The sequence below is a fragment of the Strix aluco genome, chromosome 14, assembly GCF_031877795.1.
Source record: "Strix aluco isolate bStrAlu1 chromosome 14, bStrAlu1.hap1, whole genome shotgun sequence".
Taxonomy (NCBI): Eukaryota; Metazoa; Chordata; class Aves; order Strigiformes; family Strigidae; genus Strix; species Strix aluco.
Genome location: NC_133944.1, coordinates 14,075,117 through 14,092,570, shown reverse-complemented (window position 1 = coordinate 14,092,570; position 17,454 = coordinate 14,075,117). Strand labels below are relative to the sequence as shown.

General features: G+C 40.6%; 1 protein-coding gene across 10 annotated transcripts in view; it reads right to left on the bottom strand.

Moving 5' to 3' along the window:
- Positions 1-17,098, bottom strand: part of LOC141929850 (uncharacterized protein F13E9.13, mitochondrial-like) — a 50,391-nt gene extending 33,293 nt beyond the window's left edge. For 9 of the 10 annotated variants that reach the window (XM_074839825.1, XM_074839818.1, XM_074839819.1 and 6 more), the window contains exons 1-4: positions 16,690-16,965; positions 15,430-15,512; positions 7,972-8,152; positions 254-404 (exon numbers count right to left, since the gene is read on the bottom strand). In XM_074839825.1, coding sequence (XP_074695926.1) covers positions 254-404; positions 7,972-8,152; positions 15,430-15,512; positions 16,690-16,831 — 557 coding nt within the window. In that variant the 5' untranslated portion in view covers positions 16,832-16,965. Of the gene's footprint in view, positions 1-253; positions 405-7,971; positions 8,153-15,429; positions 15,513-16,689; positions 16,966-17,010 lie in introns of those variants that run through there. The other variant, XM_074839822.1, reaches the window with a different exon arrangement.
- Between the last annotated feature and the right edge of the window lie 356 nt (positions 17,099-17,454).

Genomic DNA, 17,454 nt, shown 5'->3' with positions numbered 1-17,454 from the left:
CAGTCTGAATTTATAAATCCTGAAGGTTAAACAACTGCAAATTTCACAGATGCAGCAACCTGCAGCTTACAGGTGCAAATTTATTTTTAAACATATCCCCTAATAGCACTGCAAGACCTTGCTTGAACAGTAAAGTACTCACTATATCATTAACTTTCCTGACACTAAACAGGCATTAAAAAAATCAGAAAGTGGAGAAAAATATAAGGTCATTATTACATTCATATTTACATAAAATATTGCTTGTATTTACCTATGTTTCTTTTTAATATCAGCAAAAATCTGAATTTTCTCCGCTCCAACTTGTTTTCTGTATCGTAGCAGGTTACCTGCACAGGCATTTATAATCCCTTCATCAGCAACATGAGAAAACACAAACCCTTCAGCCCGGATAAAATCAAGACCTGAAAAAAAAAAAAAAAAAATAAAAAATTAGCAGTATCATAGCTAAAACTGAAGACTGAAAAACTGAAATACTAAACCCAAATGAAACCCCACCTTACTGCCCTCTTATTTGATCCCAGCACAAGTTGTTCCATATGCTCTAAGACTAACCAACCTTGCTTTTCCACATATTTAAGTTTTGCATTCTTTATTTTCACTGATATTCTCTGCAACTTCTTTCCATCTTACTTCCTTCCACTCCTGTCTCTCCCATAGAGTCCACCAGTTTTCTCCCTATCCCCATGGTTCCTTTCTCTTTCTCAGCCCCCATCAGTTCGTTTCTGTGTGACTCAGAACAGGCAGCTGCACACCCTGCCCTGCCTCTTGTCATGATGTGCCAGTGAGCATGTGCCAGAGGAGCAGGTAGGTGAAAACATGTTTCTCCTAACAATGTGTCTTCTCTCCAAAAAGGGTCATTAACTTGGGTTCCTCCCCTCTTTCCAGATACTCTTTCATTGTATTCCTTCTTTCCCAACATCTCTTCTCCTGTTAAATATGCCTGAAGTTGTCCATCAAGTCAAAAAGCATCAAGGACATGGACACACAGAGGAATAGCATAAAGTCTTCTTTCTTTAGGAAATTAGGCAAGAAAACACAGCCTGTGACACATTATATACAACCTGTTTGACTCTTCATCTGAACATAGCTTGTGTTTTCTACACAGCAGCACATCAACAAATTACTTCTAGAGCTGTGCCAAAGGTACAAAAAGATAAGGTTTGGGAAGAGTGAAACATTTCCCACTCTACTCCAAACTTACTCTGACCATCAGCTCTACCATGTCTTAGCAACATGGTTTCCATCATATCCTTAATTTTTTTCACTAGGAAGGTTTTGTGAGATGGATACTTAAGAGGAAGATTACAAATAGCAATGACTTCACACAGGCCATTCATCTACTCTCAGGGACCCCCTACAGAGTCTTGAAAATATCTCTGCGTTAAAATACTGAAGCCTTGGGCCATGATGTAATAAGCCCACAGCTGTGAGGCACAAGATTGAATTCTGACTCCCTTATTGTATTCCCCTCTTATCTCCTGTCTTTCATAGCCTTGAAGTTTATTTCACCTGCCACTTAACATTCGTGTCAAAGCTCTGCACTAATCTTGTGCAGCTTTTGCTGTTCTTCCAGTTTGCTTTAGAGGTCTCTTCCAAGCCCTTCTGAAGCTCTGCTGCTGCTCCAGCTTTGGAGTCAGCTGCATGTTTAATTAGAGCTGACATCATACCAAGGAAGCCAATACATGTGAAAGCAGCCATCAAGAAACAGTCCCACCCACCAGAGAACTGCTTAGGCAACAGAGGCCTCACCTTAGCACATTTCAAATATAAATATAAATGATCTTTAAAATGTATTTACCAAATGACAAGGTGCCTGTTTATTTCAAAATTTCAGTTTCATTCCAAAAGCCCTGAAGTTGCAGAAACAGAATCTTATGCCTGATAGAGAAGAGCCTGTATTGCTTAGCAACACAGACTCCAGCTAACAAGAAACATCACAGATGGATGCCGAATCAATTGCAAGCTGTCCTGTGTCTTGAGATTAGTGGGTGAAAAGCATGGAGTATTCTCAGGATCCAAAGAGAAGAGCGTGCCACAAGTATAGTTACAGGTGGGTAATAAACACAGTGCAAAGCTAGATAGAGATTTCTGCATCCAGGAACAAAAGCTATAGGTTCTATTTAAATCACCCAAGTTTACAGTGCAGTTCAGAGTTAAATAAGAAAAATTACTTCTCTAATCATAAGACTATCAATGAATCTAAAGATATGTTACATTTTCACAGCAATCATTATGTCTAACTCAGGCCAGGGGCTTTTCATTGAGTAATTTCATTTATTGAGGTCACTACTTACATGTTTGTTGATGCTTGGTTTGTGTTTCCTCAACTTAGTAATTTAAGACTTTTTGCTAAACATTAGGATTGTACTTAGTTTAACAAGGCTGCACTCTATCTGGGTTTTTGGGGGCTATGAAAATACAAATTTTAACCAAGTGTAATAGGTGCAGGCACCAAATCATTACCCTTCTGTTTTATGAGGCTATAATCAGATTCCGCTAATGAATTCATTTTTACGCTCATAAAATTGTGAGAATGATACTATTGCTTACTTTCACATTTGGCAAGTTGAAAAGTAATAACCGTTGAATAGTTAATAGGCAGTCCCATTTCTGACTTATATGGAAAGAAAAAAAAATTTTGTAATCTCACTGGAAAACAAGAACAGGAAATTTCCAATGAAACCTAATAAACAGAACTTCAAGAGTATAGTAAGATCATGGAATCAAGCAACCAGCAGCTGCAAGGCCTGCTCAAGGAACTAGAGCTTGTCTCTTTTTCAGAAGTTAGTGTTACTCCACTTACTTTAATCCTACTTAAACAGCTTTACCTAAACAGATGTGAAAGTCTATCAATTGCAGAGAACAGTTTTGTTTTTTACTTTCCTTCCCATGATAATTTATGACTAAAAGAAAAAAAATGACAGACTGAAACACTTCTTTTGCTGGGTGAGAAAATATTGCAAGACTGAATTGATGGAGGAAATAGTAATTTTACTTTATGCATCTTAAATGCTGCAGATGTGCATATCTGCATTTTAATGCCCCAAACCACTGAGAAGCCCTTTCTCAGGTATGTTCCTTCCTTCAGTTAAAGTCAAAAGGAGCTGGGAGCCAGGATTTACTGCTTTCATAGAAATGGGATCTGGCCTCTGCAAGGCAGCAGCTCCTGGTTGCTGCTGCATTTTGGACTTCAGGCAAACATCTTTGCCTTTACACAAAGGCAAGATGCTGCAGGTAACTTTACTGGTAGTACCTTTTTTTATGCGCAGTAAATCCTGGCTCCCAGCTCCTCTTGCCTTTCTAATTCAAAAAGAATCTGAAAGACTGATTTTGTGCTGAAAATGAAAATTCAGAGTAGTATTGACTTTGTCTACTATTGATGCTAGAGGCATACAATCTCCATGCTGTGAAGACCCTTTACTACTCAGGACATCATCTTGCAGCAGCTCCTTCCATTCTCAGCATGATTTGCAGGACTGGGAGAAGCATCTCCAGCAGGGCCCCCAGTGCTCACTGCCTTGCTCCACAGCCCCTATGGATGCTCCCAAGGCATGCACACCCCTGCTGCAGTTCTCAGCTTATGAGAGCCATCATATTAATGCTGCCACCCCACCACCACAGCATTAATATGATGGCAGTTAAAAACAAAAAAGCAGTATACAATTCTGTCCAATTTTATACCACCTTAAACAGTGTCATGGGCTGTAGCAAGTGAAATACTGCGGAAAATATCTCTGCTTGTGGGTGAGGGGAAGGAATGGTCTCAGACAGCAAATCTGTGTTTATAAAAGACATGGAGATATCTGGGTACCTGGGATATCTTCTGATATGAAGCCTCACTTAATCAACTACCAACTGTGTCATTATCATTGATGAAGACTAATTCAGAAATGGGATTTCAGTAACATGATCCTTACAGGAAAAAAGGGCAGTTTCACAGTCAGGAGGAGATGCAGTTGGACTAGATGATTATTCTAAGTCCCTTCCAACTGAACTATTCTATTCTAAATTTATGAGTTGAGAGAAGATAAACTTAAAAACTGAGCCCTGATTCATGACAAGTGTAACACAGGCTCACCCAGGTGTAGGGAAGCTCTACTCTACAGTAGCCCCTACAGTCCTTGCTCCCAGGCACCCAGACTGAAGCTGTGGCCAGAACACAAGAGCATAACTTGCCTCTGGCCCATATGTTCAGGTTTTCCACCCTGTGGAGTCAAGATGCACAGGGAGGGGTACCTGGAATATCAGAAGTATTTCTGTGCATCGCTACAGAGATACAGCTATGGGGACTATTTATGCCTCAAAGATCAGCAGATGGCCAGGCCAGTATTTCACAATGGCCATTTTTCTTGAAATCCTTCTTCCCACCATTAACTTTGTCTCCATTATGTTAATGATGGGCCAGTTATTTATTTCTTCTCAATCACTGCTACATGTTGGTAATGGAGAGCATACAGAATATGCAAAATAATAAAGGCACTATCACCAGCATATACTCCCTGTATTATAAAGGCTCTGCGTCTCCTCTGCAGATCTACACTGACAGATTAGAGCCAAGCAGAACACCTCACTAATGCAAGGAAAAACGCAAATATCAGCTGAGGGCTTTTGAGCAATTCCTTTAGACACAACAGTCCCCTATAATATGAATAGTGCTTCATAATTAGCAAACTTTCTATAAAAGAAAAGCCATGAAATTCAGAAGTAGATAACAACACACAACATGAGTACATGAAATTAACACATGGTTAACTTCAGGAAGCAAGACACGCTGATAAATAGCAAAACCAAACACTATACCTAAATCTGACCCAGACTTAGTGAACATATTGTGGACATTCCTGAGCACTGAGAAATGATTACCAGTAATATTTGATAAACAAAAATAAATATGGGAGCATTTGTATTTTTATCTCCTCTACAAATGCTCATAGAACCTGCTTATAATACATCATTCTGTTTCAACCTCAAGCAGATGTAGTTAATTAAATTGGAAACTACAAACAGGAAATTATACACCTCTAAAAAACACATGGTACACCTGTTAATAATGAACCAACTGAACAGTAACCCTAGCAAACAAATTCTGACTTGCTTCTCCACAAAGAGCATTTTAGGAAAGAAGGAAGATAATACAGTCTTTGGAGGATGTCATTAAAATGAACTATTAAGAAGGGTTGTTTTTCTGAGAATAAGTATTTGAGATTAAGATGGCTTCCAGTCAAAAATATAAATACAAAACTGTACTATTCTGCCTCTATGTTCTGTGGCCTACGGTTCCTTAGGGACATTACTGTATTTTATATTAAAATGCCTACATTAGAAGAGTACAAAATTGAGCAGCAGAGTGTGATATGAATTTCCCCCACTATCTGCGTATATAAGGACACGATTTTTGAGTGGGCTGACATTGCCATACCTGCCCTTAGGAACAGAGGAAAACCCAGCAGATTTCAACAGAGCCTCTTGAAGTCAAAAGTGAAAGCAAAAGATCAGACACAGTGACTCTGATTTGTGGGGCAGACAGAGGAGGAACACGGGCCCTGCAGCGAGGCCCATGGCAGGAGGACGCCACAGCCTGCCGGATGGATGCCCCTGGGCAACCACCTCCTTCAGCCCACTGTGGTGGACCTGTCAGTGCGCTGAACCAAGCGCATTCAGCACTGGCTAACAGTCTGCAATAACCTTTTGAAGCTGGGAGGGTGTTGGTAACAACTGTTTCGGCTCAATAGTTGTTTTATGGTAACATGAGGAACTGCTTGTTTCTGTCAGAAGAGTGGAGACACAGCAGTTCCCTTTTTCTTCAAGATCCCCCACTGTTTTCCTACCATTGCCCCATACCCTTGCTGAACTATCCAGCACGAACATGCTTTTGCTGGCATTCCTTCCTTTAGGTGCCTAATTGGATAAATAAATGTTTCCTAAAGAACCAAAATAAATTTTAAAAATTCTCGACCTTCTCAGATGCCTCATCCCTGATTTATTACTGTTATTTTCACATTTATCCAATACCTGGTCAATATGCTAAGAAAATTCAGTAATTTAATCTGTTACTATTTGGCTACCCACAACATATTTATTAACATAACCACACATTGCTGATGTTGAGCTCCTTCTAGTCACACTGCAAACCTGCTGACTTGTTTCCCCCTTTACAAAATAAAATCATTACCTCCACCTAGAGACCACTTAGAATTTCCCTGTGCAGTTCTCTTCAGAACGGCTGTTTCTACCAAAGATAGGAGTTTCCACAGGGAAAGTGAAATGACTACATAGTAGCAGGAGATGCTACATATGCTTTTTAGCTGAAACACGAGCAAGTATTTTTTGTAGTGAAAGCAAGAAAGGGCTTGCTTTATTAATAGCCACCTATTAAAACTGTATTGACATTAAAGTCACTACTAAGTTGCCACAGAAGAACTACTCAAACATTTGCTACCTACAAAGTAGCACTCACTTTCCTATGGTTTTGCTTAAAGTGATTTTCTTTTCTTTTTGCTTTCCTGTTCAGTGAACTTGAGACAATAATTTTTAGAGAAGTGCAATGAAATGCATTAAACACAGGCCCTTCCTAGCTGGTGTTCTCCAGTTACAGAGCAAATAGTGCAGAACAGTAGTAGAGCTGAGCAAAACCCAAGCCCTCCAGGAATTCTCTCCCTCATTAATAATTGCTGAGAAGTAAGAGAAATACACTGTTCCCACACTATATCCCTTATTTAGTGATCAATTTTGCTCCTCAAAGGATGCATAACTCACTAACAGTTTGACTACTGCTTTTAAAAATAAGATGTGTAAATATTTTTGCAAATGCCTGTGTACTCCAACTATCCTACATGTATACAATCCCTAAAAACTAAAACTGGATTCTGTTAGCACTTTTATTTCAGGTTTTCATATAGGTTCTACTGCAGCAATAAAAATTAGGTTTTGTCAGTTTGTCAAGTAGCTAGATACCTTGGAAATGGCAACTTCTGATTTTAAAGCACTCAAAAGAAATATGTTCAAAACACATCTACTAACAAGAATTCCTCCAAGAAAAAAAAGGAATTTAAGACTTTTAGAACATATTCAACATAATTAAAACTGCCACTGCACATAAGTTAGCCTACATTATTTTACCTGAAGTATGATTTTCAATTAACACCAGCATCTTTTAGTTTTTCATTCCTATGAAATTCTGCCTGTTTATAAAATTTGTACATTCAAAAATGTGCAACCTTACTGTAATCACATATGCAATTTGGGCAAAAACAGGCATTAACCCTCAATTTATGAAGTATTTAGGAAGTACAAGTCTTCCATATTAAACCAGCCTCCATCTTTAAATCATGGAACGTTACATATGAAAAACTAAAATTGCTTCAGCAAGCAGTAGGAGCAGAAAGGTTAGCAAGTCTAAGATTCATGCAATAAAGATAGATTAATTTATATTTAATTCCCCCAAATGCAATTTAATTTTAAGTAGTTTCACTAGCTGTACACTCAATTTTTTGTTATTATATAAAAAGCTTCATTCCATCCATTCATTAAAAAAAGGCAATGAAAACTTAGTTTTAATGGATAACAGTAGTAGCAACAAAATATAATTAGATGCTGAAACAGGATGCTTAACCACAGTGGGTTAAATTGATCCTCAAATATAATTTAACTGAAGTAAATAGAGTTACACCAAAGGTGGCTTTTAGACATGAGTAGGTTTAAACTAATCATTATATTTAGACAGGTTTCACCCAGAAAGCTGCAGAGCGGCCTTGGGATTTTTAGCTGCCTCCAACTGAAGCAGTGTGCAAGTATCATCTATTACAATCAAGGAGGCATCTTTCTCAAAATCTAATTTCTGCTTTTTCAGGGTACAGTGAGCTTTTCATGTCTCATTTTTCATGGTATCTATGTTAGTACAATGCACAATTTGCAGAGAGTAAATGCCATAGCAAACAACGGTAATAACTGATGAGTCATTTCTATTACCTGCAGCAAGAGCAACTGCTATCGCCTGTTGATTTGCAGCACACAGGATCTGGACACCCAGCGTGAGATGGGGGCAGGTTTGTCTCACTGCAGCACTAACGACTGTCATTGCTGCAGTTACTTCAGGCCCAGGACACACCGTGTAAGGAAGATCATGCATGTTTTCTACTATCAAGCCATCCTGTGGAGATTATAAAGAACTATGATTCAACTGGGAAAAAAGGAACTTAAAAAACATGGCTAGTTTACCATTACGCTGTTTTGTATTAAAAGACACAGGAGTTTAAAGGTTTTCCTTCAAAGGAAGGATTATCTACAGTAAATTGTGTTGATGCATACAACCACTTATAAAAGTGCTTTCATCAACAGCATGGTATTTGCAGGGAAATCATGAAAAGAAATAAATGTGATTTTAATTATACATTCATCAATTTAGTTTCCTTTGATCCATCCTAAAATGTGAACTATAGGCGAATGAGTTAAATCTTATACCTCATTAAAAATAGTGTAAAGTCAAACTTCAATTATCCAAGTGGAATATAGGATATTGAGTATGTTTGGATAACGGAGGATTTAGAGATAATCAACGCAATTTTCAATTCAATTAATGTCAGAAAATAAGTGTTATTTTGGATAAATAAAGGAATTTTTTGTTTGACTATTATTGTGCCTATTTGCAGTGTGCCTAATACCATAGTATTAACTATTGATATTTCTCCCATTGCGGATTCAGAATTACTTGAAGGAAGATACTGCTATTTATTATCTACTATACCTCTCACTCCACATGGACATAATCTTAGCAAACAATGGAGTGATGATAAAATACTCTGCTGATGTAATTTATACGATTTACTGAAAATCTTTGTACATTATCTGATACCTTGCACTTTTCCAATCATTGTATAGTATATATCAGAAAGTTTTCAACAACTGGAAGTCATATATAATTTTGTCAAGGACTAATAACAAGAGTAAAAGTATAGCCTTGAAACATATTTCAAGCCTGATGTTTTGCATTTGCAGTGAGAATGTTGGAAGAAGATAGAAATTTCTCACCTGATTCACTCTAAAAGTACAAAAAGTTGAACAGGCAAATTAATTGTATATATAGAAAACAAATTCCACTCGAGTTTTATCACACATCTTAATCCTTTAAAATGAGAGCTTTACATTTTAAAGATATTGTAACTGAAGCAGAATAGAAAGAAGAACATTTGAGGAAAAAATACAACAGATTAAACAAAGAAGTTTGGTTAATAATAATGTAGAAAAACAGGAAGGAGAAAAAAGGTTTCCCTTTTAAAAAAAATTTCATACGTAACGCTTCTTTAATCTTTGTTGTAGTGCAGAAGCCCTTTTGGCAGTAAAAGATAAGACAGTATATAAAATGCAGTCAGCATTTAATGGCTGAATTACAGGCTAAACCACAAACATCATAAATGAACACCTAATGTGGAGGATGAGGAAAAGTGAGAATGGAAATAATCCAGTGGAATAATATGGTCAGTCCAAACACACGACCCACATACGTTCAGTGCACCAGGGTACAGCTGCCTTTACCAAATGACTTACAGCTGAGTATTTAAATACACAAAATACATCATGCTACCTTAAAAACAAAAGGACACAACCTATTATCGGAAAAAGTGATCCAATATTATGAGTACCCAGCATTAGACCTACTCACTATTTGGTGCCATTCATCAGCATATTTCATTACAGAATTTCAGTCCAAGAAAACCTCAACTAAGCAAAGGAAAACCAAGTATGACAACTAAACAAAACATCTGTCCTTGACTTTTTTTCTTCATCCAATTCAATGTATAATTTAACATCCACACTTCTCTACCTGTGATAGGAGATAGCCGTATTACAAAGATGACAACCAGTCCTCAGAAAATCCACAGCATTTTCAGAAATGAAAAAACCCCACAAACTTTTAAGTCAGTTTCTCTGAATGAGGTCAGGACTGTTCCAATAAACCTGAACTGACCAAATGGTCTTGTACCTCAGGCACAACTACTGAACACTTTGTGGTACCAACAGAAAGAGAAATGCCTTAACCTTTTGCCCTCTGTAAATGTAAATATATTAGGTCGGTCTAAGCAAGAACGCAAAGTTGGTCAGTAGTGGTATGTGGCGTTAATGTAGAACTATAATATTTTAACAAAACTAAACAAACTCAAAAAATGCAATGAACCTTCAAAACCAGGTAATTCCTTGAGGCTACAAAACCTGGAAGCCCTTGGTCCTTGGCTCAAGAATGCTCTCACTGGCAGACTTCACCAAAACCTGGCTATCTGGGAAACTCCAAGCTTATCGTAAGAGCAAGGAGCTAGGGTCTGCAAACCAGAAGCCCCAGGCTTTCAGGCAGTCAAGAATCAACCTCAATAGGACAAACAGGAAGAAAGCAGAGAGGAAAATTTTTCACAATAAGAACAATCAGTCACTGGAATAATCTCACCAGGGAAGTAGTGGATTCCCTAATATTGGACACTTTTAAGATTCAGTTGGACAAGGTGCTGGACCATCTTATCTCAACAGTGTTTTTGCCAAGAAAGGTTAGACCAGGTGATCCTTGAGGTCTCTTTCAACCTGGTATTCTATGAAAGGCATCTGGGAAGGGGGCTTCAGCTGCTTCACTCCTGAAGAGCCACCCTAGCAGCCGAAAAAGCAGGAGAATGGGCCGGCAGAATTCCACAGGAATTTGACAGTGAAAGTGAGCTTTCCGTGAGTTGCTACTACTCTGACAGCTCGGGATTTGCATAAAGCAAATTATTCCATTAGATACATTAACAAATTAATTAATTTAAAAATTAATTAAAAACCCTAGCCATACTACTGTGCATAAAAAGTATCTGATTGAATTCTAGTTCAAAATGCAGGCATATGGGAGGATTCCAACATTTCTCTCTTCTGCCTTAAATGAACTATATTCACTTTCTAGCAGTTGTTTCTTCCTATGGCCTCAAGGTGCAGTTACAGTGGATATTTTTGGTATTACTTTAATAATGTGTCATTCTTTTGGTACCATCCAATAGACTATGTTCTTTTGCATATTATGTTTTGTTTAATTAAAAAAGAACAACATATGTTCTGCAAGAGAGCTGAATTACACATGCGTTAACTCAAAGCTTCCTTTCATATTTTATATAAAAATATAACATCACAGATTTCTGTGTTTACTGAATTGATATGTATATAAAACAGACTTCAGTACCATCAGACAGCTAATTAAAATGGTGGAAAGAAAACAGTTACATTAAATTAAAGTTCTTAGAACTTAAGCTTATAGTTTAGAAGTCTATGGGAACAGCTACTGTATTACACTCTCCAAAGCAGAATTTATTTAGATAGTATGAGAGAAAACTCTAGCAAATACCTTTTGTGTTCCTTTTCCACTGAATATTAAGAAGATTTAAGTGTTGCTTATATATAATAGCCTTATTATAAAAGTAATTTTCAAACAATATAGGTCCTTTCTACTCTGAATGACTTCTGAAGTGCTATGTATGTGCAAAGTGCCTCCTGTATCACAGTTAGCTATTGGAGAACAGGTCATTCACATAGCTCTCTGATTATATAGAAAAATAATTTCCTTAGCTTTATTCCACTTATAGAAATGACCTCTTAAAACACTTCAGCTGCACACACACATATCACAGCAGAAAAGCCTCAAAAATAGTCACAGCACTATAAGCCACAACAGGTAGAACAATCATAGAAGCTTTAACTCAGCATCTATCTAATACAACTTTTACCTAGGGCAACTTTAACCCCAGTGTTTCCCCTAACAGAAGGGCTCTACCTACAAAAACATACATACTAACACAAACCTTTGCAGGCTTAAAGCAACTACTCTTTCCTACAGGAGGAAAGGGAGCTTTTGTACCATGCCTGTTATTATATAGGCTCAAGTATGCACTAAGGCAATTAAAGCCTTTCCCACCACCACCGTCATGTGCACCTTATAAAGGAAATCAGGTGCTTTGGTAGAGCATTTATTTGCTGTGTCTAGGCACAGCTCCCCAGCAATTCCTTTAAAAGCTCTACCTCCAGAGCAAGCAATTACTGCCTTAATATAGGTAAGTAGATATCTTATGTTCTCCTACATATAACATAAGAGGTAGTAATATAGCTAAGACTTGCAATATTAACCTCTGTAATCCAAGTGATAACTACCTACATGTTTCTATGCAGAAATACTAGTTTATTTGGTCTCAACTGTTATTAAACTTTAAGTAACTTGAATTCTAACTATCATTGTAGTTATAAGAGTAACAGACTTGAAACTTTTCATTTTTTTAAAAACATCAATGTAAAACACTTACTAGCAACTCCCATTCCAAGTTCAGAGACAAAAGAAGTGTTGGGAGGATCAGAATAGCAACAAATGCATCTCCAGAGACAGCATTGGTAAAAGAAGCAAACCTAAACTTTGTGTGACAAGAAACACCATAATATTTGCAACTCAATGTAGCTTTAACTTGGGGATTTTTTTTAAAGAAACAGTTTTACTTATGTATTATCTATTATGTATTATATCTAGTGGTCTTTAATGTCAGCTACTCAAGTAGCTGCAGCTATGTAACAGCAACTAGTAGTAAAGTGATCATATCAATGAAATTATAGGAAACTTGTCCTCTATTCTGTGGCTACAAAGTAAGCATAACTCAGGCTGAACAAAATGAATAAAAGTTAACTTGAATACATATTTTGCATTTTTCTTAAACAAAAGCAGATACAAATTGGAGGGATCATAATGCCTCATAGCTTGCTGCTTATAAAAATCTTGTCTAGGGAATTTCATTGTTTAGCAACACACAAGTACAAAGCATATACATTTTGAGCACAGATGGCTTTCTGACTGAGCACTCGCTTGTTTTCATTACTGTGCTCTAATATCCCAAATCTTTTATATTTATTATGTTAAGCTGCTAATGTGCCAACCAAGTCACCTTTTCTAAATATACTAGGATTCGCTTCAAGTGCAATGCGTATTGAGTGAGCAAGACCATATTTATTTTTAAATGTTAACACCAATTCAAGCAACTTGAGACAATGTGTAAATATCTAGTAGCAGCAAAATGGTTACATATCTTCTTAAAGGCTACTGTCAGCAGCATTTGGAAATACTGTCACTAGAAACATCCATGGAAAAAAACCTTTCAGTTTCTAGCTCTTCTTCCACAAGAAAAACAGATTTTAACAGTTCACTCGGACTACCGATGGGGAAACTCAAATCTATTCCCATTACAGAAGCAGGAGAGTTAGCGTGGAAGAGTGGTGACTTCGGTGCAAAAGCCAGAAAGTTTCTGCAGTATCTATCATGAAAACTTGCATTTCTCTTAAAGTACCAGGAAAAACACCACAAGTGAATTGCAGAAAGTGTTAGGCAACCATACTGGTATTCATGGACACTCTCCGTTATCTCTGACCTGTATGGCATTAATAAAGGATTTGTTTGCCATACTGCTGTAACACTATTGTGTACAGACATTTAGAATGAAGATCAGTGTGGAATGTATACTGATGTTCTTATGACTTCTATAGGAAACAGACTAAGCATAACTTTAAGCCCTGAATTTGTCCAAATGTGTAGAGAAATGACTACATTTACCTCATCTGTCTACCTGAGAGGTAGGTTCGAAAATATATTCTAGTGCAGAGACTGCAATGCAACAGGAGAAAAGGTAAGCCAGTTAGACCTGGAATAGCCAAATTTATTACAACTGTTGAAAAGACAGTAAAGTATAAAACCCAAATTAAAATTTTGCGTTAATACTGATTTTAAAGCTTGTCTTAAAACTGTTCCAGCTTTGTGCATGTCAGCAGTGAAAGTAACTGCTTCTGTACCCTCCCTCACCTTTAGGTATACTTGGTGTTTTCTCCCTGCTGCTAAATGTTTCAATGTGTAATTAGCATGTAAGGGAAATGGGTAAACAAGCACTGGAATGTGGGGCAATGGTTTTACCAGTTACAGATCACTTGTGTAACCACTTCCTCTAACACAGGAAGACAGAGACTTGCCACTGCTCTGCTGTAGATCAAATCACGTTATACCTCATGTTGATACTGTAACTGTGAAGACAAAATATAAAGTCACAGTACAGAATACAGAGCTATTGCACACCTGTTCTTTCAAGAAGCATGAAAAGGAAGAAAACTTACTCATTCTATACAACATGCAGTTAGAGATTATTCTGAGTGGACAGCTTGTCTGGTTCACAGGCACTGAAGTCCACCTATGTAAACATCATTCTTCTGCACTGCTGTTTATCCTTTCAACAATTCTGTTCTTGGGATTCTTTCCTAATTTAGACTTACTAGTGCTCTGCTCATAACCTACTTTGTGTGATTTGTCTTGCATTTTCACCATGGTCTTATATAATTTAGACTAAGCTCTTATATTCGATTTTCTTCACTCTGTAAAGTATCATTCTAATTTATGCCATTAAAAAGGTTTCAACTGACTTGTTGTTAAAGCTTTGCAGAAAACAGCAGCTCAGAGCAGTGACTACTTGTTCATTAAAGACATTTTCAAACATCGGACATTAGGACACCACCTTACCATGCCAGAAAAAGCACATAATACTGTAGGCAGGTCAAAGAAAAAGCACATCAACACCTGAAGACAAGGTGCAATGAAATTTTTAAAACATATCTGACCTTTCAAAAGGACATACACCCTGTTAAAATCTACTGACCTATGAAGATTACTACACCACTTTAGGTCCAACGGCAATTCAGTCAGTAGTACCTGCCTGTTCTTGCCTCTGGCGGAGACTGGCCTTTTGGGCCTTCTCCTCTAGATGTACAAAGCAGGCACGCTTGCTGCCCGGGGGTAGGATAGAAGGGTTAAAGAAGACAGAAAAGGGCCCAAGCTTTTTTCTTTAGTCCCTGAATGATCTGTGATGTTTTGGTACAAACACAAACGTGGGGTGATCCTGCACCCTACAAGTGACTGAGGTATACATGCAGCGCCTTGGCCGTACACACGGCATTCCTCCATGACTTTGTGAAACTGGAGCGTTGTACAGAGCTAAAAATACAGCGTCTTGTCAGACTGGATGATGAAGCATTCTACAGCCAGGTATCTAGAATGCCAGCAACCATCTGTGGTGCAGTCAATTTTCCTTTTTTTTTTTTCCCCCCCACTTAAGATTTGATACTTAGAAATTCTTAAATTGATGGTAATCCAACTTAAGCAACTTGAATTGCACAATTTGAACCTAAGCTTTTTCAATTGTTTTGGGTGTATGTGATATTTATTTTAGGGTTTGTACTCTAGAAGGCCTACTTACCATATGACATAAAAGATGTGGATTTAGGCATCTTCCTAAACAGTGCAGTTTAAAGTGCTTTTGATGAATTATAGACTCAACTTAAGATATTGGCTATGCAGGAGCAGCTTTGTGTAAATGCTGCCATAGGAAGAAGGAAACGAAAACTTACAACTCCAGCATCCTTGTAAGCTTCTGCCTCTTGACAAGCTTGATCAGTGATCTGGGTCAATGGAAGGGAACTTCTTGGTGTCCCTGCAAGAACAATGTTGCTTACCCCAGGGCACACACAAACCAAAACCACGTACAGTAACAGCTTTCAGGTAGGGTAACCACAGGCATACTGAAACAGGGAGAAAGAGGGTAAACTTGCTAGAAGGCTGCTGTTATCTCTTTGTGACATGCCTTGGTGGCATTGCTTTCCTTAGCTGAACTTGACAAATCTGTTGTAACCATTCAGTTCCTAAATCTAACTCACAGACTTGAGGAATATCTGCTATAATCTCTTATTGCACCAGGCCTGCTCTTAGCTTGTTATTCCTGTACTTACTACAGCTTATCCTGCATTAGTGATGCTCCATGCAATACAACCTATGGCAAGACCGACCTCTAGATCTGCAGAATACCTTTGCTAAACACCTGTCAATTTAAAATTAGTTAAAGCTATCTTTAATCTGCAAGGTTGATTGTATCCGATCTGCAGTATAAGCGCTTCATAGTGGAAATGAACACACATGGATTTTGCTGGAGTTCAATGAGTTTTCCTTAAGATCAACTCCAAAGTTTTTTCTGGTATTTGGGTTCCTAAAGCCAGGCACTGAGAGTGTGAAATGGGGACTGTGAAGAGCCCTCTGACATCTGTCAGATGGTCTGATTTCACAGCGTGGGGAAAGCTGGCAGTAGTGCCTGGAGGCTGCTCCTGGGAAAACATGGAGCACGGTGAGCTCCGGGCACCAGCCTGGCAAGGGGAAGGTCAGCTGCTGTAATAAGTTCTGCTTACCCTGAGCCCCGGCAAAGGTGGAGGAGGAGGTCAGGGCGGAAAAAGCCCTGCCTGTCGTCTGAGCTTCTTCTCGCCTCTCACTGCATGTGAGAGCTCTGTCCAACCACTGTCCTGTTCCAACGCTCGTTTGCGTACTTCCTAACCCCTGCCTCTTAAAACACAGCAGCGGAGAGCTCACCACAACCAAGCCCTTGTTTTCTCGGTCCAGCTCCCTACGTGGAAGCGTCTCCTGCCTCTTTTACCTCTAAAGAGGGGAGATGCCCAAACCTGCGGCACTGCACAGGAGCCCGCAGCGGCGGTTTGAAGGGACAGGCTTCCAGGGCAGCGGGCTCTGCCGCGGGGGCCGCACCCGGGCTAACGGGTGACGCCGACGAGAGGGCGGCGCGGCCCGGCCCGGCCCGGTCCCGCCGGCTGGCCGTGCTCGCCGCTTACCTGGCAGCGCTCCCACGTGCACCACCCCGACGACCGCCGCCTTCAGACGCCCGAAGAGCCCGGGCAGACGCATGCCCTGCGGGGGGGAAGGAGGGAGGGGATCAGGGCCGGCCGGCGGGGCGGGCAGGCCCCGGCCGGCCATGGCGGCGGCCCGCCTCCCGCCGCAGGCAGGCTGGTCCCGGACCCGGGCCCGAGCCGGTCCCCGCTCGCGGGCGGGGCGGGGCGGCTCGGCTCGGCTCGGCTCGGCTCCGCTCCGCTCCGCTCAGCTCAGCTCAGCTCAGCTCGGCTCCCCTCCCCTCACCTCCCCTCACCTCCCCTCACCTCACTTCACCCCGCCCCGCCGCCGGCCCAGCCGCCTCCACCTGTGGCGGCCGCGCGCGCTGTCGCTGCTGCCGCTTCCGCGTCGGCGCCGCCGGCCCCGCCCCCGGCCCGGCCCCGGCCCCGCCCCGCCGGCCCCGGCGCGGGATCCCGCGCCCCGCGGCGCCCCGCGCCGCTCCCCCAGGGCCCGCGGGCGCCCCGCCGCGCCCCCCGCAGACCCCGCCCCGCTCGCGCGCCGGCCCCCGGCGCTGCGCGCGGGGCCACGTGTGCGGGCGGGCGGGGAGGCGGCCCCGCGCCGCGCGTTTAAATGTCCCGCTCGGCGCGGGCCGCGCTGTGCGCAGGGACGGGAGCGGCCGCGCCGTGAGGCAGGAGGCGCCCAGCGGAGCCCGCCCGCGCCGCGCTCCCGCCCTGCCCCCGCGCCCCGCCAGCGCTGGCCGGGCACCCACC